We start from the raw sequence: 27,918 nt of genomic DNA, 5'->3' as shown, positions 1-27,918 counted from the left end.
ACATTCTAATTGACATATGATCAAAGTTCAAGGAGCCCCTTTCCTTTCTCTGTATAAATGTAAGGTGTTGTTATACATATTCCCGTTAGAGTAGTACCTGTGTACTGTGTACTATATAATTCTTTTAGATTATCTTTATTGCTCACTAAAATGAATATTGATTCTATGAACTAGAAGCAATGAACTATTTATACTGTTACTATAAAAAGTGACAAATTACTATAACAAAAGTGTACCTTTTTGGGTTTAGTCTTGATCTGTAGTATGATTTCTACAAAAGGCAGAGAATTACACCTGAGCTTGTTAACAAAGAGAGGCTCAGTTTCTTCTGATGTTAAACTACCTCTTTTGGATAGAGGACTAGTCCCTTCTGAGTTTGCAGCCATTATCTGAGCATTTTCTGCCCTCTCCAGGGGTCTTCAAGGTAACCTGTGGGCACAGGAGGAATGTGTATGTTTTTAGTGCTCTTAGGATTGACCATTGATTCCATTTTCACCAACTGCTCTGTGAGATTACTCCTCTGTAAGATCAATTTCCAATATGCTTTTATGCTGGTGTTGTTTTTATGACAATCTAAGTTTTGATGAAAGTTCCACAAAACCCACAATAACCCTGGGAAGAGGAAACATACACACACTAAGGATGGCAAAGTGTTGGTTGCTGGACGGGTTTGGGCTAGGGACACCCTGTGGTGTCGGATGCTCCCTGAAAGTGACAGCATGGCTCATGGACTCAGATGTGCCTGCCAGGAGCATGACATCTTAGGGAAAGACTTGAGTGTGCTTATGGTGCCCCTGACCAGGAAGAGCCCTCAGCGGTGGCCTTTTAGCTGAACTGTTCCTGCAAAATGTTTTTTCCTGGATGTCAGTTAGCGTTTAAATTTGTCATGATAGACCCAGGATCTGAACCCAGGCTGTTCAAGGGGCCAAAGCCACCATCTACTCCCTTTTGATGCCAAGCCTAAGGGAGAGTAAGGGACACCTGGGTTTTGAGTGCTTCAAGGGGCTCTGGAAAATGCAGCCATTCCTGGCTGGGGAGCTCTGTAGGCAGGAGAGACTCTAGCTCCACCCCCTGTGATCCAACAGAGAGATCCATAGAAACAGATCCAAGTTCTATGGGTTCCAAGAAACCCCACACACATCCCGGTGCCCTGATCAGAGAAAGTGGGAAGGATGGATAAGCACAGTGAGTGGGCTCGGAGGGTGGAGGCAGGCTGGACTGAGGAGGACAGGATCTCTTGACTACATGAACCTGCCCATCACTATGGCAACCCCAGAGGTGCTGAGCCTTGTCTCAGTGACTGATCCATGCAACTGTAAGCCCTCTCCTTTCTTGAAATCCATTCCCTCATCTCCACCTGCTCATGTTTGGATCTTTGTCTTCTTCACTGCAGTGACTCCGAAGTAGGTTTTCCGCCATCCTTTAGAGGGAACATCCCAAGACACAGATCAGAGCAGGTCTCTCCTCTGAGTCTTCCTACTGCTACAAGACAAACTGAATTCTGACCTCCAACTTTCCTTTTCAACTCCATTTTCTTTACCTTCTCCTCCTAAAAATGTCCCTAGCACCTGACTCTGGTCATGTGCCTTTCCCACCCACAAAGTTCCTTAATCTATTTTTCTAAATAAAAACATGATGGACCCGCTAGTTCTCCACCATTAGCTGTGCCAAGAATTGGGGCAGAATGTTCAAAATTGCCTCTTAAGAGTTCAAACACCATTAGAGGCCATTCTATGACCCACTCTGTCACCTCCCAGAGAGGGTTGTGGAGCTTAAGAGGCATCATAAATGAAGACAGCTGAGTCCAGTGACTGTGTGGTGCCTAGTACACATGGATTAGAATACCAGTTTATAAGTATTCTCCTTTTCTCCCAACCTCCTTTCCACCCGGGTGCTAGGGATTGAATTCTAAGTCTTCACACATTGCCAAGCTTTTTTTTTTTTTTTTAATGTTGGTACAGGATCTCACTAAGTGACTTGACTGCTACACTAGATTCAAACTCTGGATATTCCTGCCTCAGCCTCACTGTGTTCTGGGATCATAAACCTGCCCTGCCACACCCAGTTTGCTACCACCTTTTTGTTTGTTTTTATTTTTTGAGACAGGGTCTCACTGTTGTAGTACAGGCTGCCCTTGAACTCCTTGCGATCATCCTGCCTCCTTCTCTTGAAAGCTGGGATTACAAACCTGCACCACCGTGTCCAACTCACTACCAACCTCTTAAACCAGATGCACAGGGATGTACAGAAATGTTTGCTGACCTTCCCAGGGCAAACCCTAGGGTCATGCTTTTAACGATGGTCTCCGCCTTTTTATTATATGTTTAGCTCTCCAGATTCCATAGGAGCTGGCCCTACATGTGCTGACTGACACATTTTAAAGGAGGCCAGTTTAACTTCCGTGTCAGGCCCAGAACTTGAGGCCTGTTAGGTTGAAAAGTTGTGAGCTCTGTGTGCCAGCAGAAGGGGCAGTGGTAGCTGAAAGGCACTGGCAGTTGGGTAAATCCTGGAATAAAGATCATTTTCCTAGTTGATCAGCTCACGCAGTGTCCTTTTCCTGCTCACCCTGCCCATAAAGGTGACTTTTCTAATCACAGAAAGCCGCTGGATGCCCATCTGCCTGCCCACCCTGTCACCATTGATGCTAAGCAAGATCCACCCCAGTAAGGACATCTTAGAAAACAAAATATAAACAGCCACTATTAAAATGAATATTTATTAATAACCTATCTAGAGATCAGGCATGTCCAGTCCCATCGGGACTGGCACTGATTGCCTGCCCCACGCCAAGCCAGGAGGTTGAAGTGGGAGGTAGGGGACTGATCTGGGCGCTTGACACCGGAGGTAGGAACTACTTTTTCTCACTGTACAGATGAGGAAACAGAACTTGATTTAAAGCGAGGACACTTGTGCAAATCCTTCACTAGGAAATACAACAGTCTGGGAAACGGGGCACCCGGGAACCGTGCATGCTCTGCGCCCTCTGGCGGAGCCTTAGCTGGCCTGGGGCGTCTCGCACACATCGTGGTCCCGCAGGCACTAGCAGCAGGCAGGGTCCCCAGGTCCCTGGAGAGTTCACTGAGGCCCTCCCTACCCGCAGACGCGAAGACTCCCTTGTGGAAGAAGGAATTGGAGGAATCGTGGGACCGGGAGACGCCGCAGGAGCGAGTGGAAGACTCGGAGGAGGACGAAGAGCCCGGGACTGTGGAGAGCGCGGCCGGGGACGCAGTTGCGCTCGGCGCAGCAGACCAGGACGATCGCCGCGAGCGGGGCTCGGTGTCCTACAGCCCGTTGCGCCAGGAGTCGAGCACCCAGGAGGTGGCGCTGCTGCGGCGCGCGGACTCCGGCTTCTGGGGCTGCTTCAGCCCCTTCGCTCTGTTCAGCAGCCTGATGGCCCCCGCCGACAGGTGAGGCAAGCTCAGGGCGCCGGGGTACCGGGTGCCGAGCCCCAGAACGAGGGTTGCTGTGGCACTGAGCGCGCGGGTCCCTGCCCATAGGAACCGCAGCCTCCCCGAGGAGCGGTGCGTGCTGGAGACGCCGCGTCTGCGGCCGAAGCGCGGGGGCTGTACGCGCTGCGAGATCCTCTTTTGCAAGAAATGCAGCACCCTGCATAGCCACCCGGCCTACGTGGCACACTGTGTTCTGGAGCACCCGGATCTGGGTAGGGCGGAGGCCACTGGGGGTTCTGAGCGCACTGACTCCCAGCCTTGGTGTCTTCCTTGCTTGCCTGACCCCCAACTTCCCTGAGGCGGAGCCCTCTCCGGCACGTGGCACAGAACTGTCCCCTCTCCTAGCCATTAGCCCAAGCGCCCTCATCAGGCGAGAAGCCATTGTTGATGCAGGTTTCCCACCTGTCATCTGCCAGGCTTCAGCCATACAGAGCCTGGAATAACTGGGCACGTGCGACACTGGCAGCACCCAGCCTGCAGCCCATTCGACCCTGGTTTCTGACGCAGCCTTACGCATATCTCGAAGATGGGCAGACATCGCTTCAGGGAAGTAACCTCGGGGTTCCCTGGTGCCACTAAGCTGCTGCCCTCTCCCCTCAGGGCATTCAATAAAACCTCTCATCAAAGTGTCACTGCCTTGAGATGAGGGGAAGGCGGCTCCAGGTGGGAGTGACAGAGACTGGATCTCCCTCTCCCTCTGGGCGCAAACCAAAGAGAAAAGGGCGGGGGGGGCCCCCTCTTCCCTCGCCTCCTCAGGACAGGGCAGCACAAAGCACTTGCTCTAAGAGAGGATGGAGAAGGCCAGGCAACGCCAGGCCAGCAACGTCCCTGGGGGACCGAGAACCCTGCCAGACTGAATTCCCCTCGCTGGAAGCAGCCAGCTTAGTGCCTAGGAGGCACTGGCAGGTGTATGTTGGGGGAGGGCAGGGAGAGCTGAGGCACAAGACACGGAGGCTGGGGAGCTGATTCCTTCTCCAGGAATCCCAGCTATTCTTGGCCAGACAGCAGGAGTTTCGGGAATGCTGCGTGTGTGGTCTGCAGAATGGGGCTATTGTAAGCACCAGGCATCTCCCCAACCTGCTAGGCCTGTGGAGGCTGCTGCAGCAGTACAGACCCCCAAGGGGGCTTCTGACCTCTCCCTGCTGCACAGTACTCTCTCCACCTAGCATGGGAGAGGGAATGGAGGGGATGAGGATGTCTTGCTTTTTAGGGAGAGGCAGGCCTCCTCTCCCATCACAGCACACAGCTGGCTAGCCCAGGCTTGGATGAAAGAGCGTGATCCCTGCCTCTCCCACGTCCATGCCCACCTGCTGTCACCAGGAAGGATGGAGAACTGGCACAAAAAGGCTGCTTGCTGCTTCCGGGCCCACCAGCTGGGGGCGCCTCTTCATTCTTTCTCAGACAAAAAGCCAGATCCTAAGAGGTCCGCAGCGGTCCCCTTCTGCTCTGCATCCTGGTACCCTACAGGGTCTCTGATGCTAGAGACAACTTATGTCTTCACCCTAAATAAACTTCTTGGGGGTGAGGGCTCTGATTATATAGAACACAGTTTTCTAAGAAATGAGCCAAGAGGCCCTAAGAGAAGGGGACCGTCTTGCAAAATAGTTTCTAAACTTTTCATTGGGCTTTGCATTCTCCCTGGTGGAACTTCAGTGCCATCAACTCACCGACAGAACTGCATTCTTGGCAGAAGAAACAAAATCCCCAAGGCCTAGGAAGGAAAGAGGTTCTTGGGAGAAACGGCTGAGGATCCGGGACCTTTTGTTGCTTTTCCTTGGATTGATCCATGCCCGCATCCATGTGGTGAGAACAGCACAGAGACAATGCCCCCTTCTCTGGGGGAATAAGTGCTGACGCTGACAAGCTTCCTGGTGGCAATTTTGTTGCCTGCTCTTCTGTAGCGAGGCTCAGAAGCAGCTGAGATAGGCTCGGCCCCTGGGGCAGGAGAGGTGAATTGGCCTGAGAGCATCAGTGTTCATCAGGGGGTGGAGGTCTTCAGAACAGGGCACCTCCTGAGTTGGCAAGCCAGCAGCCCATCCAGGGTAGCTCGGTGGCCCAGCGGCCCGAGGTGATCACTTGCAGTTTGGCTTGGTCAAGTTGCCAGTAGTGGTCATCTCTAAAGAAGATGATGGAGCCATCAGGCCTTGGCAGGGCGCCACTGACCTCCTCAGGAACATTGTTCCAGTCCCGCAGGAAGCGGGGGTAGAAGGGCTCCACTTGCAGCCCCCCGCGGGCCAGTACATAATATCGGGCACCCTTGAAGAGGATCAGGCGGTGTAGAGGAGGGAAGAAGAGGGCTGCGTCAGGGTGGCGGGGCAGACCCCCTACCCGGCACAGCAGGGAGGAGCCCCATACTGACTTAGCACCCCGGAACCTCCAGCATCGACTCCCTGCAGGGCATTGAGAGAGCCAGAATGAGCTGGAGGCTTGTACGCATTGGTCCTCCACCTACCTCTGCCCCCCATGCACCTCCATACCCCCTCAAGTTGGAGCCCGATGTTGTGAGTACTGGAGACAAAGTGGATTCTACTAATTACCACAGTTATAGGAGTCAGCAGAGGGCAGATGACCCTCAGTGAACCTAACCATCCTAGAATTGGGGACTGGGGGAGGAGAGGAAGGCAGGGAATAGAAAGTTAAGAAGGCCTAGAACTTTCTCACTACTGTTACTATTACTAACTTTACAAAGGCAGGGATGTTTGTTTTTTTCACTGCTCTATGCCCAACACCAATGTCAATTGTATAGAAGCCACTCCATATTGGTAGAATGAATGAAGCAATGAATACTTGTAACCTATCCAGTGTGGGTGTAGGTGTAATCTAGCAATATACTGCACACAATCCTGTCATCCTTCCTTCCTTCCTTTCTGTAGTACTAGGCAGGGATGCACTGTATGAGATTCCATCTTTTGAGCTTGAGCAAGACTCTTCCCCTATCCAGGCCACAATTTTCTCAGCTGCCCACAGCTAGTACCTTTGAAGAAGTAGAAGTCTCCATCGTCCAGTGTCACTGCAGCAGCCTCAATGTTGGAGGGCAGCCCTGGCCACCTCTCCTGCAGCAGGAGGGGCTCTGAGACATTGCCATCAGGGGCCACCTCCCAAAAGTGGCTGCCTTGAAAGATGTATAGTCGCTGTTGCCCGTCTGTTCAGATACAAGAGAAACTTGAAGAATGACTGTCAGCCTGCTGCCCTCTTTCCAGGACAGTGATATCCTAGAACCCAGATTCCCAAGCCAAGAGGCAGAGGTGTGACGGGCACAGGTGGGGCAGGGAGGAAGCAGGCAGCCCGACCAGGCTTGGTGTGAGCTTGCGACACTGCAGAATGCATGCAGCATGGGCGTTCTTGATTCTGTAACCCTTCCATCCACCTGTAATCTAGCTCTGGGGACCACTGGAGATGGTGGCAGGGAGAGGAGGGAGAAGGGAAGAAAGAAGCCAGGCACAGGTGGGTCCATCTTACCTACAGTGATGGTGTCGAAAGAAGAATGGCAGTATTTAGGACCCTGGGTCTCAGGGCCCCTGACTTGGGAGTTGTGCGGGCTCCAGGCCTCAAAGTCAGTGAACAGCTTTCCTGGGAGCTGGGTACCCACTGAGCCCCCCAGGGGCTTTCCTTTAAGGGCAAAGAGAAGAGGGAAAGAACAGACATGGAATGGCATATGTTGAAGCCTAAAGACCTCCCCTTGGTTCCTTTCATGATCACCACCTGCAAGGTGCAGGAAAGGAGAGAGGGGGGGTGAGAAGAGCTGCTCCAGATGTTGGTGTTTTCCAAGACCGCTAATCTTGTCCCTTATCCAACACCCTGGAAAAGAGATCTACTGAGATACATTTGGAAAAAGGGACCAAACAGGGATTTGGAGCTAAGAAGGACAGGGCCCTTTTCTCTAAGTCCTGGGCAATAGGGGACATGTGGGCAGGGTTCAGAGCTCCAGGCTGTGATAATACAACACTTATGATAGCATCGCTACCCTTGTGAGATGACCGAGGCAGAGTCCAAGCTTGAAATCTGGTACTAGTTCCTGAATCCTGGCTTGCAACTTCCTAGCTGTGTGACTGCAGGCAATTACCTAATCTCTCGTAGCCCCATTCTCTCAGTCTGTGGACAAAAGATAACCTCATGGACTTGCTGTATTTTACATGCTTAGCCTGTGAGGGGAACCCCTAAAACAGCAACTAGCAGTGTTACATTTTGTAGGCTTTCCAGCCTACAAAGCATGTTTGACTTTTTTTACAGAAGGTAAGGTTGGTTTGTTTGGTATCGGGAATTGAACTCAAGACCTTGTGCTTGCCAGGCAGGTGCTTATGCCACTGAGTTAAATCCCCAGCCTCTCATTTGCTCATCAGAGATGGGAGATGATTTGAACCTAGGCCCTGTCTATGCATCTGAGGGAGACAGTCCAGTGCAGGCAGGCCCCGGGCAGTGGCATTAGTCCAGTTGGCACTGGAGGAAGCACTTTGTCTGTGTCCACCTTCTGAGGCCCAGTAAAGGGGACATAGGCATCTGCATTGTGTTGAGTGAAAGGCAGGTGAAGAGAAAGTGGGGACGAGTGCTTTGGGATCTTGGACAAGGTAGGGGGCAGGCAGACTGAGTTGGGTCTAGGTAACCCACAGGGATGTGATGTGACAGCTGCTGCTATGGCCCGATGTTGGGCAGGGATTCGAGAACCCGAGTGAAGGGAGCTGCACGTGGGAACTGGCCGCGACAGATGGGAAGGATAGGGGGCCACAGTGGGGATGGGGTGGGACGGCACACGAGCCTGAGGATTTTCAGCTTTAGGATTGGTAAAGGAGGCCAGGTGATGGGGAAGTTCAGAATGGGGATTCTACTTAAGGAGCCAGTGTCCAAGCCTTGGAGGCTCCAGGGACAGGGGTAGAACAGCAGCTTGTCTGGGGGCTCACCATACAGGTTCTGCACGGCCAGCACGTCGTCCCAGCTGAGCAGAGCATCGCGGCCCAGCCTCTTGTAGTAGGGTGCCATGAGGGCGCGGGGCGCAGGTGAGTGAGCCAGGCCCAGCGTGTGGCCGATCTCATGCGCCAGGACCACGAAGAGGTTGCGCCCACGGCGGCGGCTCAAGGACCAGCGCTCGTCTAGGTCGAAGTGCGCCTCCCCGCGGCGGGGCAGAAAAGCGTGCGCTAAGGCGCCCCCTGCAGGTGGTGCAGAGGGTCAGCGTGCGAATCTGCCCAGAATCCCCCCGTACTCGTGCCCAGGGAAATGCTGCAGGCTGGCTGGGTGACTGTTTCCTGTTGCATAACTTCCCTCCAAGTCAAGTCTGGCAGAAGCAGAAGTGTACAGAGGTTTAAGCTATAAGACGATTAAACTGTAAGGGGAGGAGGACTCCTAAGAGAGAGCATGGTGTAGAATCAGTGTGGGGCCGAAGCGCCTGTCTCACTGCACTACCGCTGTGACCTTAAGCAGACAACTTAACCTCTCTGTCTTAGCTCCCTATTGGCGATGGGCATGGTGATAAGAAGCTATGTAACAATGTCTTGTTTTTGTTTTGTTGAGACAAAGTCTTGCTATGTAGTCTAGGCTGGACTGAAACTCACAATTCTCCTGCCTCAGCCTCTGAGTGCTGGGATTACTGGCTAGCGTTACTGTGCTGCTATTTCCAAAAAGATCTAGAAGAAGGGATAGTGGTTATCTGTAGAAGAGGCAGGTGGGCTTTCTGTGCTGTATCTTGGTCTGGATTCTGGGAGTTCTGGGTGTGGGAAAGCTGGCCAGTCTGCACCCTGAGATGTGTGCAAGTGTTTTCTAAGTATATCTGTTCTTCCCTCTGTCTGCCAGGGCCTCCTCTGTTGGCCACAGGAATGAACAGAGGGAGTTTCCAAAAATAAATAAGTAAATAATTGAGTAAATAAATAAGTAAATGGGCAGTTTCCAAGGCCTCGTCCTGCACAGGTCACTTCTGCAAGAGCACTTGACTCCTACATAGTCAGCAAACTGTTCTGCCATAGCGTTGGCCTAGAAGCTTGTGGAGAGTCCTCCTGGGTTTGGTTTCTTGGAGCCCATGACACCTAGAGTGGACAGAGGTGGGGCAGTTGGCTTTAAAAGGAGACCCTGATGGGGTATGAAGGACCAGCTAGGTGCTTCCTAGTCTATGTATGCCTTGAACTGTGTCAGGTACTGGTCACTGCATTTGGTACTCACTGGGAGACAAAAGGGAAGAGCTCAGCAGGGGAGAAGACAAAAGGCAAAAAGACAAAGCATCTTCCCAAGTGAGAGAGCTGCTTGAGGAGCCCAACCTGCTGTCTTAGTTACCGGAGTCTGCATGGATGTAGAAGTGAACATGTAACACAGGAGTCATGGGGCATGAGCTTTGTGTAAACATGTATGCTCTCTGCAGTTGCTGGCAAAGCCTCTCCTCCCTGCCCCAGCCTGGCAGCAGGCTTTGCTGTAGGTGGGCTTCATGAAAAGGAGGATGGTGCAAGGGGGGAGGGGACCAAGTTCTTTGGCCCTGAAGAGCTTCAGTCCCCACCCTGAGCTGTCCAATCAGGTTTCATCCCTCACTGGGAGGGAGGAAATGTGCAAAGAGCCTACACTGAGGTCCTGAAGGCAGCAGTAGGTAGGATGGAAGAGAACAGTTTCCACTTCAGCCAGAAGCCTTCAGATTGGGGTCCATAGAACTAACTGTGGCTGTGGGTATGTGAAGCCACTCTGTGGCTGTTAGGGGTAGAACATCTCTGACTCTGTGGCAGCGACTGTGGTAGTCAGTTGGGGGTAGCAGTGGCACTGGATTTTCTTAAGGCCTATTTAGAGTCAATGGGTGGGTGATGGGGCTCAGAAGATTGTCCCAGAATTCAAGAACCTCATCTGACCATCCCTTTAGCATGTGGTGCATAATAGGGCAGGGGCTCCATTTTACAGACAAGAACACTGAGGGTTCTTGGGAGAGGGACAGAGCTTGGCCTTGGCCATAGGGAGAGCAGGTGCTGCATCACCACCCCCAGACTGCATGTCCTAGTTGGGTTCCCCTCCTGGTATGTGGAGAGAGCTCTTGTCAGCACCTGGACCATCGAAGGCATTGCTCAGTCCATCGTTGTGGTCTCCTTGGAAGAAAGTGAGGCGGATGTCTGCAGGGGCTGTGGCTGGGGCCTCCCAGAACTCCAGGGCTGAGACGTTGCTCCACAGCTGGAAGGCTGCGCGCACGGCACCCCGGACTACTGGCTCGGGCAGGCGTTCCGGCCAATTCACCAGGCGATAGGAGAGGTGCTGCTTGTACCACTTGTGGCCTGCCACCCAGAAAGGGCACATCAGTCACACCTGGTCCCCATGGGCCCCACAGGATGCAGACTAGGCCCTCCCTTAGGGAGTTCCTGACCTCATGGGAAAAAAGCACCTTCCCTGAGCAGCCCTCATTTGACTGGGAGACCCCCTTCCCTGCTGAGAACCCTCAGACCAAGGGAACTGCCTTAGGCCTGAGGAGTTGCCAGCCTAGTGGCTTGGCCTGGGGATGGAAGAGATGTAGTCTTTGTGTAGGGCAAGTCTATGCGAAAGAGTCTGAACCCCTGGTTTGGTGCCTTATTCTGCTCCACACCCTGCACTGAGCCTGAAACAGCTCTGTGCCTCTTGTGGGCAGCAAATCCCAGCCCCTGTGTGCAGCAGCAGTGAGGAGGCACTGAGGTCAGGGCTCGGACTGCCCTCGCCACGCTCTCCACCCTCACCCCTCCTGCCTCCTCCCAGAGGCTCCACCCTGCCCTTTCCATGCCATGGCCGTCAGCTGCTGACAACCCAAGACCCATATTTGAGTTCCTTCCTTGCCCCTCAACCTCCTCCTTGCTTCCTCGGGACTCTGCAGACCTCGGAGGTAAAAACAAATAAGAACAAAGGGTGTGTTCTGTCACTAGCCCAGGGACAGTTTCCCATCTCGCTCAGTTAAGAGTTTCTCTCCCTTTGCCCCAAACCTTGGTTCCTCCTTGAGGGCTGGGCCTCTGCCCTCTGCCCCAGCCCCAAGTTCACCACCAACACACACCCACACCCTGGAGCAGGGTGGCTAGAAGCCCAGCCCTGAAGTTTCTCTTGGGTTCTTTCTGAGCCCTCCAAACTCACAAATTGAGACTGTGATGCCAAAGGGACAACTTGAAGCTTGGAGGCAGGACTTCTGGGCCCAGGGTGGGGAAACTGAGACTCAGGGGAAGGGGCCTATCTAGAATCACAGAATGAGTGAGCAGCCAAGCGGATCCCTGCCCACTGATCCAGTGTTCTTTCCCTTGTACCACAGAAAAACAGGCACATTCCCTAAGACTACAGGCTCACAAGCCTGCCCGGACAGTGCAGTAGTGACTGCACCGGCTGAGACTCTCCAGATAGCAGGGAAGGTCTCAGGGAGCAGAGGAGCCCGCTCCCCTGCCCGGCCACCCATGGAAGGGAGGGAGGGAGGGGCGGGTCCTTCTCCTAAGCTTGAGCCAAGCTCCATTCAAGGCAATGCTGCCTCCCTGGGCCTGTTTGGCCTGGCAGCCACTCAAACCCTGCCTCCTAGTCAGTGACCAACCCTGAGGCAGGGGAAAGAGAGAGGGAGGGAGAGAGAGAGAGAGGATTGAGATTCTGAGAAACGGAGGGGGAGAGGGAAGGCCGGGGTCTAGAGGTACAGCTGAAGGTGTATTACATAGCAGGGTTACCCTGCTCCTTACTATAAAGTCTTCACTGGGCACAGACCAGCTGGCACTTGACTTTTACACCCCGTCATGGGGGGCTCACTCCCAGGGTCTTCCTCCCCCACCACAAACATGTAATTCTCTAGCAGATGTGACTTGACTTCTGTTCTTGGGCAGTGTGTGTGTGTGTGTGGGGGATTGTCACTTGATGGACAAGAAAGGGGAAAGTTAGACAATTCTTTCACTTTAGATAGTGAGTGAAGGTGAGTGGTCTCAGGCCAGGCATAGTGGTGCATCCCTGTAATCTTAGCACTCAGGAGGCTGAGACAGGAGGATTGCTGCAAGTTGGAGACCAACTGGGGCTACATAGTGAGTTCAAAGCCAGCCTGAACTGCATAATGAGCCCTGTCTCAAAAAGAAAAAAAAAGATGACTGGTGTCAGGATAGAATCCTCTGCAAAACTGGTGTGTGTGTGTGTGTGTGTGTGTGTGTGTGTGTGTGTGTGTGTGTCTGTGCATGTATGTGTTGGCGGGAGGATGGGTTGAACAGGAACAGGAGCTGAGAGAAAATGACTGCTTTCCTTGGGAAGAGGGCAGGGTCAGGGGTCACTGGTGCACCTGCCAGGAAGGAAGGAACTTGTTGGGGGCAGCAGCCCTCTCCCTGTCCTCCAGGCTGGCTCTCTTGGAGAATACCAGCCACTTTGGGCCCCATCCTAGATTCCTGGCCAGGCAAGGCTGGTTTTTATGGCAACCCTCAGGTCCCACAAGCACCTACACCCTTGTTCCAACGTCCAGAAGGGAAGAAGGCAGGAAAAGGAGCTGGGGAAGCGGGGGTGGGGGTGAGGGTGGGGTGGAGTTAGAAACTGCCCGGAAGAACCCTAGACTCGACCTCAGCAGGCAACTGATGCTATGGAGGAATCCTAGGGCCTCCACTTGCAAATTTACACAAACTTGAAAGCTCTCCAAAGCCTCAGTTTCTTTACCTGCAAAGTGGGGTTAATAAGACTCACTTCATGGTGAGATGTGAGGCTTACATACAGCAGTGCCATGCTGCCTAACACGTGGATGCTCAATAAATATCTGTTTTCTTTTCTTTCCATTTCTACACCCCTGTGTGTTACCCCCTATATCCTCCAGCTCTGTGAAGGAACAGGAGAGGTTAAATATCAGGCAGAGAACAGAAGGTACTGGGATGAGGTTGGCTGATTGAACAAACAAATTTGAATTCAAAACATATAAATACAATTTTTTGTTGTTCATCTGAAATTCAAATCTAACTGGGCCTCCTGTGTGTTATCTGGCAACCAGGTTGTTACCACTATCCTCTGTCCAAAAGAGAGGGTCCAAATAGGTTAGTGACAAGCACACTCTTTTAGATCCTTCCTTGGGACCTACAGAAGCATCCCCAGGACGTAGGCCCCAAGAGCACCTGCACAGACTCTTTGTGGAGCTGCCTTATTTTCCGCTGCCTCTTATAACAAACCTTTGCACTTGGTAATTAGGGACCAACTCTCCTCTGAACCTTCAAAGCCCTGCATCTCAGATGGAGAAGGATGAGGAGCTTCAGTGAGCAGAGTGACATGGCTGGGGTCACACAACTGAGATTTGAACCCAGTGCCTCCTGCTGCTCCAGGAACCACATTCTCACTGTTCTGCTGGTACCTCCTGAACTCAAACATCTCCTCTCCTTCTTCACCCTTCCCCTCTGCCTCCCAGAAATGCAGTGGGAGACAGGGCACATTGACACCAAGGACATCTTGACCTCATCAAGTCAGAGCCTGGAGCCCATCACTGACTCCAGACTTTACTAGGTGCCTTTGGTCCTGTTTCTAAGGAAGGTTATTGGTAAAAATAGTTAACAATTAAGATTTGCAGGGTCCAAACTCACAGTAAAATTAATTATAGATGAAAACCTGACTGAAGAAAAAAGCTCATCTTGCTGGCAATCTTGAAAACTGCAAAAATTGATACAAGAAAATAAGATTTAGTAAGAACAATTGTAATGTTAGAATTACACGTGGTACAATTTGTTATTTGGAAAAACTGATGGAAGACTCAACTCTTCATAAATCTTAAATCTGTTCCATTTAACTGTGTAATATTTTGATTCAGGAAAAAATAAAGATGAGGAGAAGGAGGAGGAAGGCCATGAGTAGAACTCAGTGGTAGAACCTCCAGGCCCTGAGTTAGATCCCTAGCACTGCAAAACAAACCAGCCACAAAGACAAAAGGAAGAGAAGAAAAAGAAAAAAAACTCCAAATAAACAATAGGGAAAGTCACAGAGTCTGTAATACATAAAAGGTGTTACAATGAAGTGCTCAGAACAGGCAAACCCTGGAGACAGGAAGTGGATTAGTGGTCAGTAGATTAGTGGCCAGGGACTGTGGGGACGGGGAAACCCAGAACAACTGCTAATGGACATGGGAGTCTTTTGAGGGGGATGAAAATGTCCTGTAATTAGATTGTGGGGATGTTTGCACAGTTCTGGAAATATGCTAAAAACCACTGAGTTGAGCACTTTGAAGTGGGTAAATTGCCTGGTATGTGCATTCTATCTCAATAAGGCTGTTAAAATGTTCTATGAACAAAATAAAAGTGATTAATGAACCCCATCTTTGTTGAATAATTGTTACAAAATAATTGATTCTGGTGAGAATAACTTCAGTAAAATAGAAATGAAAAAGTGTTGGCAACAATTCAACCGCCCTGCATAGAACACTGATCCAGGAGTTAAGTGGGCTTGATCTGGACAATACTTGTACAATGAAAATTCGTCAGTCTATGTATACTTCAATTTAAATGTCTATATTCAAAACTGTAGTCCTTGAGTCAAGCGGTCCTATTGGCCCAACCTTCCCTGGTCTAGGGAAAAGAGGTTATTGACCCAGCCCAGTCCCAGACTGAGCTGCTTTTCTGGCCACAGGTCTGAGGGTATTGGGGAACCCCAGCCTAGCTGGGTCTCAGCAGTGCTCACCTTGCTTTGCAAAGCGTTTCTTGCGCCTTGTTTTGGCCCGGCGTCCAGCAAACAGGACCCGCTCTGTCCAGGTTGCATGACTGTTGGTGTCTGAGACCCCACAGCGGGGTCGGGTCATCTGATGCAGGGTGGCACGGTCTAGTACACCACTGATGGGTAGCTGAGACACCCACTGGAACTCTCTGCCAGGAGAGACAGAGATAAAGGACCACAGAAGGAGGGATGGGGCTAGCAGGAGGACTGTATTCCTGGGACGTGGCCGCATGGAGCCTTCCAGGAGAAGGGAGATGGAGCTTTGCACTCTGTACCCTCAGGTCCTCCACAGCCCTCCATCCTACCTGATGGCGTTACTGAATTGAGTGGAGGTGGGAGCTTTGGAGACTTGTTCATCAAGGTATCCGTACTTCTCCAGGAATGCCTGGGGGAGAGAGGAACAACAGCCCTTCCTACCATGTGGCATCATTTCCCCTCTCCTGGCATCCAGGAGTCCATGACACATAAACCCTGCTCCATCTCATCTCTTATGCTAAGAAGGTCTGTAAACTCGAGAAGAAAGAGTCTTGGAATTAAAGCTGAAAGAACGTGGACTCAATTTCAGGGCACCAGTGACTAGCTCAGTGATCTCAGACAAGTCATTCAATATTCCTTGGCTTTCTTACCATCTTATGACATTGCTAGAAACCTAGCAAAGAACACTGGACAGTTTTATGGCTCTGGAGTCAGGCTGGCCTGGGTTTGAATTACGGCTAGCACATCACTTCTCCATAATAGAACTCACTCTACAGGGGTTTCTTCTGAGGACTGAGTGTAATAGCACTTACAAAGCACTCGGCACAGTCAGTGCCTATTACCTTTGCTGGACCATACAGAGCAGCTATGATGTGTGTTGTGTAAACACACCATTCATGTCTATCAGTTTGCTCCAAACATCTCAGCTTTCTAGGCAATGCTCAGGTATTGGTCAGGAGTGGACCAAGTGCTGGCTCTGCCATACCAGCCTTGAGAAACCTCTCTTTAACTCTGATTTCTTCCTAACCAATTCTCACCCCAAATACAGATATATTTAAGGTCCTATGACAATAAATATATTTACCCTCAGTCTTACAATTGACATAAAAACCTAGCTTTCTAGAGATGTGTATTTTAAACTAGAAACATCTAACTTCCTTCTTTCATTCATTTGTCAATTCATGCTATGTGCTAGGTATCCTGCTAGATGCAGTGGTAATTAAGACACCTCTAGAGGAGCTTATCCACTTAGTGATTAGAGAGTGACCAAAAAAAGAAAAAACCCAGGGGTATAGCTCAGTTCAGTGGCATAGCACCTGCCTGGCAGGCATGAGGTTGTAAGTTCAATTCCCAGCACCAAAAAAAAAAAAAAAAAAAGTTACAAGTAAACAGAAGAGGTAAATTGGTGCTATATAAAAAACAGAAACCACATGATGTGATTCAGATTTATTTATTTGTTTATTTATTTCTTGAGACAGGGTCTCGCTCTGTAGGTCAGGCTGGCCTGGACTCACTGGATAGCCCAGGCTGGCCTCCAACTCAAGGCAATCCTCCCATCTCAATCTGCAGAATGCTGGGCTTACAGGCATGCACCACCATACCTAGTGATTGAGAATAATTTAGAGAGAAACTTAATAATCAACAAGATGAAGAAGGACCTCATAGGCATGGTGGTGTTTGCCTGTTTTCCGGCTACTTGGGTGGCTGAGACCAGAGTATTGCAAGTTTAAGGCCAACCTGAGTGAGACCGTGTCTCAAAATAAAGAATAAAAAGGGTTGGGGATACAGTGGTAGCGCTTGCCTAGCATGTGCCAAATCCTAGGTTCAATCCCCAGTAACCAAACCCCTGCCCACCGCACCCCCCTGAGAAGCAAATACCTGATATGGATCCTAAAGGACCAAAAGGCAACCAGCCATGTAGATGCAAATGCAAAAGCCCTGAGCTGGATATGCTGCTGACCTGTCCACAGAACACAGGGAAACTGTGAAGAAGCAGGGTAGGAGGGGTGGTTCAGGGAGGCAGAGCTGTGGACCAGAGTGTGAAGTGCAGGCTCATTTTATCTTGCTGATGGATTGTGGGGAATGAATGAAAGAGAGGGATCTGGGATGGCACCTACGATTTTGGCTTAGAAGGTGCTGCCATATATCATCTGAGGACACAGAGAGAGGAGGAGATGGGGCATGTGAGTGTGATTACGGTGGGGATGTCAAGTGGTCGTATGATCCCAGGTCTCAGTGAAGTGGCAGAAGATGATGTAAAGCCGTGGCCCTAGGTGAGCTCCTTAGGGAAACTAAGATAATTGGAGGCTGTCCCATGGTCCCTGGGTCTTTTATTCCCTGCCTGCCCTCACAAACCTGGAAGCTCTCCCCGAGATCAAGTTCTCTGAGTCCAGTGGGGAGAAGTGTGTGACTCTTCACCTATCACCACTCCTACCCTCTTGGGGAGACCAGGCACTTGGCCTCTTGCTTGCTATCATACTAATAGAGCCCCACAGATGTCACCATGGGTTAAAAAAAGTCACCTAAGCTGCTTAGCGCCCCTACAGACACAGTGTTTTCATTCTCACTCCGGTGTGTTGTTACTAAACAGGTAATTTTCTGTCTTCCTTGTTCTCTTACCCTCACTTTCCTTTACTGTCTCTTCTTTTTGTTTCTTTTTTTGAGTCAAGGTCTGGCTATGTATTGTGGGCTGACCTTGAACTTCCTATGTACCCAGGCTGGCCTCAGACTCACACAATCTTCCTGCCTCAGCTCCGGAGTGCTGGGATCACGGGTGTGTGTCACCATGCCTGGCCTTTGTTGTATTTCTTAAAGTCAAGCCAATCAAAAATCACTGTTGCCTTGAGGAAAAGACATAGCTGGGAATGAGGCTAAACGGCAAGAGCAAGGACTGGCCAGCATCTAAGTCTTTATGTCCAGACTCTTCTCTGGATTTCATTTGCAGCTGTCTTCAGCCACCTGTACCAAAGGCCATTTTTACAAACTAAAGCCAGAAGGAATTCTCATTTAGACAACTGAACACTTTCTGCATTCATCTCTGTGCATGTGAGCACAATTGATTTTCTTTCTTTCCCTTTTTTAATGTTAAAAAACTATTTTCAGCTGCCTAATAGATTAAAGAGGTTCCACTGGCTCAGGCAGGAAAACAATTTACTGCTCAAAGTAATGTGGCCCCATAGAGGGTTTGAGATTGAAAATCTGTTCCTGATTCTGATGATGGTAGGTGGGCGGGGGACAAATTACTTAACTTCTACAAGCCTCCATTTCTTTGCCCATGATGTAAGAATAAAATGAACCCCGTAGTATTCCCAGAACTAAACAGAACTAGCACAGAGCCTGGTGCATGGTAAATGCTCAGTAAACCAGTTGACTGACCTAAGAGAGAACATTAAAACAGGCTTCTGGGATGCAGCTCACCTATAATGTAAGAACCACTCGCAACAAGGCGCTTACACCTGTTCTCGGTTCGGGGGCTTCTGGTAACATTTGCATTACATCTGTCAGGTTCCTGTTCTCTTCTCTGCTGCTCTCCTCTCATGAGGGTGGATAGAAGCCTCTGATGCAGTTTTGCTGAGTGAGTGACTTGGGAGGGACCAGGTCACAGGTTCACCTGGCTGGCACTCCCTTCTTCCTCTCCCCACAAACCCGCCCAGCCCTTATCAGGGAGTTGGCTCGGGTTCTGGAACTGTGAAGCCTTGGACAGAGTGGAAGGGAGGGGAAATTGTCTGGCGGCGTCTCCTGTTTCCTGGCTGGGCTGTTGTGCCTGGCACTCTGGCAGGCAAGGTGGGGTGGAGACTGGCTTCAGGGGCCATTGGGAGGGAAGTTCTGAGATCTGGGACCCTGCAGTTGTTATGGCACAGTTGAATTCCCAGTAAACAGAATGAGCGCATGCCCAGGACACCACCCAAACAGAGGCACTAAAAGAATGAGAAAAGACCTTCTAAGAATTTGATGCTGTATATTCCAAAAAGGCAGTGAAGTATTTTATGGGGATGTATGGACTCTCAAACTTATTTTATGTTTAACACACACATTAAAATAGTTTTCAGTGAGGAACAGGAAAGGCTCTCTGCTACTGTTTGTGTTGAGTGCTCTGAAGCGCTGCCAAATGGGGGCCCAGCTGTGTTCCTGAGGCTCAGACCCCCTCTGCTCCATGTGCTGTGCCTCAGTTTCCCCCTGAAAGGATGAGAGAAACAGCAAACTCTGTATGCAAGAAAGCAGGAGTGTGGGGTGAAGGGATCCCAGGAGAACCAGGTGGAGGCCCAGCCCTAATCCCAAAGGCGGGCCACCCTCCCCTTGAGAAAGTCATTTCTCCCACGGACTTCTGTTTTGGGGGCTTGTCCTGGGTTAGCTAGTCCCATGGGTTAGGGACTCCATGCTCACCAGGGGCTCTCCCACATCATGGAGAGAGTGCCCAGGCCCAAGCACCTCCATGCTTCAGATTCAAGCGCGGTTCTCTCTTTCTGGTTCTCCACTTGGCCTTTCTCCCGGGGAGCCCCAGGCTTGAGCTGGAAGGAGCACCAGCTGGAGGGCCATGTGCCTTGGTGACTCACCCACTCTGGTCTGAAAGCTGTGCCAACAAGCCTTGTGACTCTAGGCAGAATGCAAGTGGTTCCCCCAAGGCCATCCAACAAGGTGGGACCGGAGCTCTGGGGTTCTAGTTCTGTATTCGCCCTGACTTGTCTTGGGAGGGTGTGTGGGGCCCAGCCCAGTTAGTGCCCGAGGGAAGGGGAAATTCTGGCCATTTCTGAGCAGGGCAAGACTAGCAATGAGGTGCAGCAATGAACCTCGCCCTACATCAAGATTTGAGCCACCAGGTTAGCAAGACAAGAGCACCAGCCTGAGAGTCAACTCCCACTGCTGCTTCTGTGACCTCGTACAAGTCCTGTCCTCTTTGGGCCTCAGGTTCCTCTTCTATAAGATGAGAGAGTTGGGTTAGAGTACTGAGATACATTTCAGCCATTTTATTGTAGCCTCGCTTCTGCAACTGACTGACTGGATGTGTAATGAAGTTATTTAACCTTTCTATGCTCCAAAGTAGAAAACCAGGGAAAGAATATCACTTTACTTTCTCAGAGGACATCATGAAAATTTCATAAGAAAATATTTGGAGAAAGCTTTATGACAGTTGTCTGATTAAAAATGTTATTTTGGGGGCTGGGGATTTAGCTCAGCGGCATAAGCGCCTGCCTTGCGATCAGGCAGTCATGAGTTCGATCCCTGGTACCGATAAAAAGGAAAAAAAAGGAAAAAAGACCAAAAAAAATGTTATTTTTGCCAGGCATGCAACCTGGAATCCTAGCACTTTGGAAAGCTGTGGCAGGAAAATCACAGATTTAAGCATAGGTTGGACAACTTAGCAAAATCAGCAAGAATCTGTCTCAAATTTTTAAAAAAAGGGTTAGTGATATAGCTTGGTGGGAAGGCCAGGGCTTCAATTCCCTGGCATTAGAGGGGAAAAGTTATTTTTACCACTATTGGTAACAGAGCTTTATTGCTGGAAGGGACCAACTGGCCTCAAAGTCACTGTGATCCTTCTGCCTCAGCCTCCTAAGTTCTGGGATTACAAGTGTACATCACCATGCCCAGCTTGGAGGGACTCAGTAGCTGAGTCTAGGGCTCATCATCTTCCTAGGTATCTTCAACATCAGAGAATTTCAGCAGCATAAATAAACCAAGAATTAAACTAAAAAGTGGCAACCTTGTGCAGAAACTACATTATGATATAGCCCATCTTATATTTTTGTGATAATTTTTGTTTCTCCATAGTGACTGCAGGCTTGCCTTATCCTTGAAGTATAGCTTTAGCATTATTAGGCAAGCCAACATGCAAGGGATGATAGCTTGCATCTGCCTTGACATGTTCTACACATAAAAATGTTTTCTGGTTTTCAGGAGCACAATAGGCCCTTGAGAACTGCAAAACTTTTAAAAGTATTATGCCTTCTATGAACCTCATAACCACCTTGCAAGAACAGAGCCAGGACAGGTGTTGTTTTTTCCATGTTAAACATGAGAACATTAAGTCTTAGGAGAGCGCAGTTCTTGTTCAAGTGTCCTAATAAATAATGGAACCCATGCTTGAATCCAACTCCTCTGACATCTAGCCCAGGACATTCTGTTTCACGTGTAAACAAGAGACCCCTGAAGCCTTAAAACCGAAGAAGAGGGCCCAAGCTGCTCTTCCCACCAGAAGGTGACTCTTAATTAGGATAAAGGGAGAGCAGCATGTCTGTCTGGATTTCTGCGGCCTTCTCTGAATGGTATCCCGCAGCACAGCACGGAGCTGAGGGAGGAAGCTGCTCAGACATAGGACTCCACGGCTTTCAAATAGAGGCTGGACCCATGCCTCCCATCACACCCTGAGAAGGACTGAAGCGGTTCCTTCCAAAGGTCAACATTTGCTTTGCTTTCCTCTCTCACCTCCTGAGGGTCTGGGAAGGCCTTAGCACAGTGGGATCAGCTCAGCTCCTCTCATCTACTTTGGATAGAGGCTTCCCCTTTCCTTCTGTCTGGTTCCTCTTCCTCCTTCTTTTCCTAGTCCCTAGTCTCACATCCCCAAGTTCTGTCTGGGTACCACCTTCTATAATCCTTGCTGTTCTGTCCCCAAAGAAGACTGGAAGCATTAGGTGGCTAGTGTCCACCCAGCTCCCATCTTATACTCCTCCTAATGTGAGATAACTATCGGTGTGTCCTCACTAAACTGTGAGGGAAAGGTTAGGACACTAAATAATGTCTCAGCCAAGGCTGAAGTTAGCAAAAAGTTGCCCAACAGAATCTGTGTTCTTGCTTCTACTACCCACCTTTTACTAGATTTCATCATCTTTTTCTTCTTTTCCTTTCCTTTTTTTTTTTTTTTTTTTTTTTTTTTTTTTTTTTTTTTTTTGTGGTGGGGACTGAACCGAGGCTTTCCACATGCTTGGCAAGTACTGAGCTAGATCCCTGGTGACTTTTTATTTTGTTTTGAGGCAAAGTCTCATTAAGCTGTTTAGACTGGCCAAGACTTTGCCATCTTCCTGCCTCAGCTTCCCAGGTAGCTAGGATTACAGTTGTGTGCCTCCACACCCAGTTCTATCTCATTTTCAAAATGGCTTGACAGATGATTTTCCACCAGCCTGTGGTCCTCTGGGACCCTTTGGTGCCTCTTCTGCTCTTCTATTCTCCCTGAATCTGTGAGTCACTATGCTGAGCTCTTGGGAATGGCCTCCACACCTGGGCTTCTGGGTTTCTGACTCACAAAAAGTCAAATGAATGGCTCTGGGGCATGGGAAACAGACACCACAACTGGGGTGGATACTACACAGTAGCAGTAGCTCCAACATCTCCCTGGAGAAACAAATGATTCAGTTCCTTGCTGCCCTGGCATATTGGGAGCAGCTGCACAGATATGGGCAGATCACTGAGCATGAGGGAGGTCCTGGAGTTACTACTGCCTGGTTGTTCTAAAGAAGGTCCAAGCAAGACAGATCCTCTAGGACAGTATGCCACAGAGCCAGAGGAGGGGGGACTGGCTGGAAGTGAGGAAGGGGTCAGGGCGATGATGTCATTCATTAACCCTCAATCTTACAACTCAGAGGCAAAGGCTTTTATATTTACAAGTATTGTGAGCAGCTTTCGTTTTCCCAAGTGGGCAACAATGAACTTGTTCATAACACAGCTATGGAAGCAGTAAGCCTCCCCCCAGACAAAGCCCACTCTGGAAAGCCCTCAGGTTTATGACTCTGTGTTTACACAGGGATCACACACAGTAGTACAGCCATGCATGCAGGCTGCAGGAAGACTTGGGAACGCTGATACGTCTGCACAGGCACAATGTAGATGAAGTATCTATACACACACACACACACACACACATACACCCCAAAGTCGATGTCAGAGCTAGAGAAAATTTTAGAAGTCACTTAAAAAATTTAGCCTCCTTAGCCAGGCATGGTGGCACATGCCTGTATTTCCAGTTCCTTGGACACTGAGGGAGGAGCACAGAAAGTTAAAGACCAGCCTGGGCAAATTAGTGAGGCTGTCTTATACTAAAAATTTAAAAAGGGCTGAGAATGAAGCTCAGTGGTAGGTCACTAGCCTCACCTATGTGAGGCTCTCGGTTCAATCCCCAGTATCATAAAAAAATTCCTTTATTTGACCAAGGAGGAAGTGCAGCCCAGAGAAGTGAGGAACTAGCCTATAACCACAGCTTTTTATTATTTCTTCTTTTCTATGTCCTTTGGGATAAACCTGCTCTTTTTCTAGTTTGTTTAGGGTAGAAATTTAGAACATTTATGCATCCCAAAATATCAATATGAAATGTTGTCTTTTCATTGTTAGTCTCAAAATATTTGCTAATTTATTTTGTGACTTAATTGACCCATAGGTAATTTAGAAGTGTATTATTTTAATTTCCAAATATTTGGAACTTTTTAAGATATCTTATTGTTACTGATTTCTAATTTTTATGTTTGTTATTGTTTTGTTTTTGAGATAGGGTCTCTTTATGTAGTTCACGCTGGTCTTACACTCATTATGTAGCTCAGGCTGGTCTCAAATGGCCTTAAACTTGTAGTGATCTTCCTGCATCAGCCTCACAAGAGCTGGGATTACATGTGTCTGACACCACACCCGATTTCTAATTCAGTTGTAATTTGGTCAGAGAACATACTCTGTAAGATTTCAATTTTTAAAATGCATTCATACTTATTTTATGATTGAACATATGGTCATCTTGTTAAATAACTCACATGAAAGAATGTATTTTCTGTAGTCCTTAAGTGTAGTTTTCTATAAGTATCAGTTAGGCTAAGGTGATTGACAGTGTTGATCAAATCTTCCACATCTTTACTGATTGGTTTTGATCTACTTGGTCTACTCATTATTGGGAGTGAAATATTAAAATCTCTAACTATTCAGTCACAAAACACTACATTTTATGTGATTCCAGTTATATGGACTTTCCAGGCTACAAAAAAATAAAGAGGCAAAAATGAGTCCACAGATCTTGTCAAGGTTTGGTTTTAAATTGTGTGCGTGTGTGTATGTGTGTGTCTTCCTTAAACTGTCTTAGTACATCCTTAACCTATTTTGGTACACTTAGAGTTAATATTATACCAATATTAGAATACTTTACACTTCCCACATAACACAGCCCACTTCCTGCTTCACACCTGACACTCCCAATTTACAAATGTATTATCTACAACAGCAGAATTCTCCTTTCCTGCCCCCGTACCTTGTACTACTGTCATAACTTTTGCACCTGTCATAAGCCCAACTTACAATGTTATTATTTTGTCTTAAACATGTATCCTTGAACTAAATTATGACAAGGGAAACAGTATTTTACATCTACTGATTTCTGAGCTTTGTAGAGTGGGTTTTACTTTAGATCATATTCCTTGCCCCTAGAATGTGGCATTACTGTAGTTTCAGATGGATGCCTGAAGAGTCCAAGCATTTTCCTTTTTTTCTGGGCCAAACCCTCAACATCTTCCAGAACAGTTCAACTTCTATAGTCTTCATTTTGTTCTTCATCATGTAATAGCAGTTCCTCGATAAGTTTCAGTGAGTTTCAAACTACACATTCCAGCATGGTCCTCAGGTAAGGATTTGCAGTGAACCCCCATATAGACTTAGGGGATCCCTTTCACTGTAATCCCCTCCTGTGTGATGCACTGTTTCACAGATTCCAGCTGCTTCACCAGCCCTGAATTCTGGACTCTGCTCTGCTTGCTCTCCAAACTGGACTCAGGGAAATTATCCTAGAGCCAAGAGCTAGGGTGATCGTGGTGCTCACTCTGTGTTTCCCTTCTGTGATGAATGTATTTTTCTAAGTAACCACAGGGATATCTCCCATTCCCTACTTTTCTTACAAATTCTTGTCCCACCAAGTGTGGAATCAAGGTTCCCTCCCCCTTGAAGCTGGGTGGGGTTTGAGACTGCTCTAGCCAGTGGAGTACGGAAGAGGAGATGCTAAACAACTTCCAAGTAAGTCTAGGTCATAAAATCCATTCATTCATTCTCCCTCCCCACCCCATCCTCCCCAGGACACACTATGGTGTGAGGAAGCCCAAAGTAGCCCACAGAGTGAGCTCATGCAGACACAAAGACACGGACTAAAACTGAGGCCCTCAGCGGACAACCAGCACCAACTGCAGAAATGTCGAGAAAATAGCCTTTGAAGGGTCCCAGTCCAGATGCTATACGTTGAACAGACATAAGCTGCCCTGATGTGTCCTGTTTGAAATTCTGACTCACAGTAGCTGTGAACTTAATAAAGCGTTGTTTTATTTCACTAAGTTTGGGGGTAATTTGTGATGTAACCGTAGTAATTGCAACACCACTGCTAAAGAATTGAGCCCCTGAGGAATTGTCCATTGCTGAAAATAGTTACCTCACACATTTTGTCCTGTAGTATTGTTGTGAGAGAGGCAGTCTCCAAGCCAGAACTCTGTCTGTGTGTAGGTGTGTGTGTGTGCATGCACATGCGTGTGAGTGCATGTGCAAGCATGCACGTGCAATACTGGGGACTGAACCTCAGTTGTACTGTACCACTGCACTGCAGTCCTTTTACTTTTATTTTGAGATAGGCCTAAGTTGTCCAGTCTGTCATGAATCTTTTGATCCCCCTGCCTCAGCTTCCTGGGGTTATAGATGTGTACCTCATTCCCAGCAACCTGACCAAGACTCTAATTTAAATAATATTACCTAAATAATGATAAAGATAATTTTAACATCAACAATATTGAGAACACCTAATTTCTATGTAGTAGGTACAATGCTGAGCATTTTACATACATTGGCTCCATGAAACTGTACAACAGTCTTGCGAAACTGGCATTAAGCACCATTGCTTAAATGAATCACCCTGGTTTCCATACAGGTCTGGAGCCCTATGCAATTAACCGTATAGAAACACAGATACATAAGTGCACATATATATGTATATATGTACATGCATAGACTACACAGTATACTTTCCAGAGTTTTTGTGCTTTTAAAGTATTCCTTATGCTCAGAGTTAAAAATCCCCTCCCCTCAATTTATGTTAAATAGATTGAAAGGGACTCAATCTGCTAGATATTAAGTTTCCCAAGCATACTCCAAGATGAAATTCTCTCCATCTGGCACTACCATAGGCATGGGCAGCAGTGATATTGCCTCTGTTCCCCTGCCAATGATTGCCCGGGACAGAACTTGGTGGGAGGTGGGGTGGGACCCTTAACAAGACTTGGCTCAGTAGAGGCCTTCTGCTGGGGCCCTGGGACTCTGTAATTGATGTTGTAAGAGTTTAAATTCACAGAAACAATGTGATTTTTTGAATACACAAAAGTGAAGAGCACAAAGAGACCAGGGCTAGGAAGAGGAGGGGCTGAAGGATTGGAGAGTGAATTCTTTGTTGAAGCAAGTTCTTTTCCAAGTATTCCAGATGCTGGGTGTGGTGGTGAGTGCCTGTAAGCTCAGCTGCTGCGGAGGCTGAGGCAGGAGGATTGAAAGTCCGAGGATAGTCGGGGCAAATTTGTGAGACTCTGTCTCAAAATAAACGAAAAAAAAGGGGAGTGGGGAGAGGCTAGGGATATATATAACTCAGTGGTAGAACACTTGCCTGTCACACTCAAGGACCTAGATTCAACCCCCAGCTCTGCAAAAAACTGAAACAAGTATTCCAGAGCTGACAGATGGGAAAAAAAGACTCATTCAGAGGGGCTATTTGCTTTCTGTGTGTTTCCCAAATTCAGCTGGCTCCTTCTAGAAAAAAGGAGTAGGGTACCCAAAAGCTCCCAACTGGCAGCTTTCGGGCAGGAAGGAAACTCTTAGAGGAGCAAGAGTCTCAGGACAGAGCGTTGGGATCAGTAACTTAGAATTTGTGTATATCCCTTGGTTAAATAGTGGGGAATGGGTCCTGTCATTGAGAAGGATAACACGGAGACGCTTCCTTGGGGAAGAAAGAAGTGATGCTGCTATGCTATTACAATCACCTTTATATGGAAAACAGGTGGTCCAAATCGAGCCTGGCCTAGTCTCAGAAAGAAAGAAATCACACTCCAGTCGGTTTCTGAAGAGTGAAATGAGAAATCTTCGGTTCACCCCCGCCCCCGCCCCCGCCGCCGCCGCTTTTCAAGTTCAGTCCAGAAGCACTGTTTGAATCTCCTTATCAGTACATGCAGAGAATATGTTCTGAGCTGTTTAATTGACTGCACTCACTATCTGGGCAGGGGAGCCCACGGCAGGAGGCCAGGGCTCCTGCAGTCCGCAGACGCCCTCTTGGAAGGCTTTTTCGGTGAATGCTTATAGAATTTCCCCAGTCTACGCAGTGAGCGTTGGGGTTCCTGTCCGCCCCAGTTTACCATTCCCGTCTGGTGGCTGTCCCCACTCTGGCCCACAACAATCAATGTGACCCCGTGTGCCTGTGTGTTCCTAGCCCTGGCATGGGGAAGAATTCTGCCCTGGCTCTTTGGGTGCAAGGGTGAAGGGGGCACGGGCCAGTGGGAGGGCACCCGCAGCTTGTCCGCTCCGATCAACGACCCAACGACCGGGTGGCTGATCTGCAAAGTCTCCCACAGGCACACATCCCGTACCTCTGCTTCCTCGCGCAGCTCCTGGCTGACCTGCTCCGCCGGCTCGGCGTCCAGGCCGCCCCACAGCAGTAGCGGCAGGGCGCGCAGCAGGAGGCCCACGCGTGCCACCATCGTGCTAGTGGCTCCTGGCACCCGGCGCGCCGAGCCGGGCGCACGGGACACCGGCCGTCGGTCAGCTGAGCCCGGGACCCGGAGGATGCACCAGCTCTGCGCTGCTGTCTCGAGGGCAGAGAAGGTCCCAGGGGCTCGCTGGTGCCTGGCAGCGAGTCCTAGGTCGCTAGTCTGCTGCGCTCCGTCGGGAGCCTGCAGAGGTCGCCCACCCCGGCGGTGCCCGC

The 27,918-nt window shown here is 49.1% G+C and overlaps 2 protein-coding genes across 6 annotated transcripts; one reads left to right on the top strand and one right to left on the bottom strand.

The window, feature by feature from the left end:
- Positions 1 to 119: 119 nt before the first annotated feature.
- Positions 120 to 27,918, bottom strand: Mmp28 (matrix metallopeptidase 28). Of its 5 annotated transcripts, none has more exons than XM_063250936.1 (8): positions 27,584 to 27,918; positions 15,350 to 15,429; positions 15,012 to 15,193; positions 10,451 to 10,675; positions 8,345 to 8,590; positions 6,909 to 7,058; positions 6,424 to 6,591; positions 120 to 429 (listed from the first exon to the last, which is right to left on the bottom strand). In XM_063250936.1, the coding sequence occupies exons 1-8, from the start codon at positions 27,692 to 27,694 to the stop codon at positions 386 to 388; spliced, it is 1,206 nt and encodes a 401-aa protein (XP_063107006.1). In that variant the 5' UTR covers positions 27,695 to 27,918; the 3' UTR covers positions 120 to 385. The 5 variants fall into 5 exon arrangements, with proteins under 5 accessions (XP_063107006.1, XP_003469642.1, XP_013007751.1 ...); XM_003469594.5 differs by lacking the exon at positions 120 to 429 and adding an exon at positions 2,698 to 5,839; XM_013152297.3 differs by lacking the exon at positions 120 to 429 and adding an exon at positions 2,698 to 5,565.
- Positions 2,824 to 4,078, top strand: CUNH17orf50 (chromosome unknown C17orf50 homolog; the record flags this gene model as incomplete). Its single annotated transcript, XM_013152027.3, has 1 exon — positions 2,824 to 4,078. A coding segment is annotated over one exon (588 nt), but the record flags the coding sequence as incomplete, so codon positions are not given.

The sequence above is a fragment of the Cavia porcellus genome, unplaced genomic scaffold (genome assembly GCF_034190915.1).
Source record: "Cavia porcellus strain 051 isolate PalLab524CR breed Dunkin Hartley unplaced genomic scaffold, mCavPor4.1 scaffold_6, whole genome shotgun sequence".
Taxonomy (NCBI): Eukaryota; Metazoa; Chordata; class Mammalia; order Rodentia; family Caviidae; genus Cavia; species Cavia porcellus.
The sequence above is the reverse complement of the archived record's forward strand: the minus strand, read 5'-3'. Positions and strand labels throughout refer to the sequence as shown.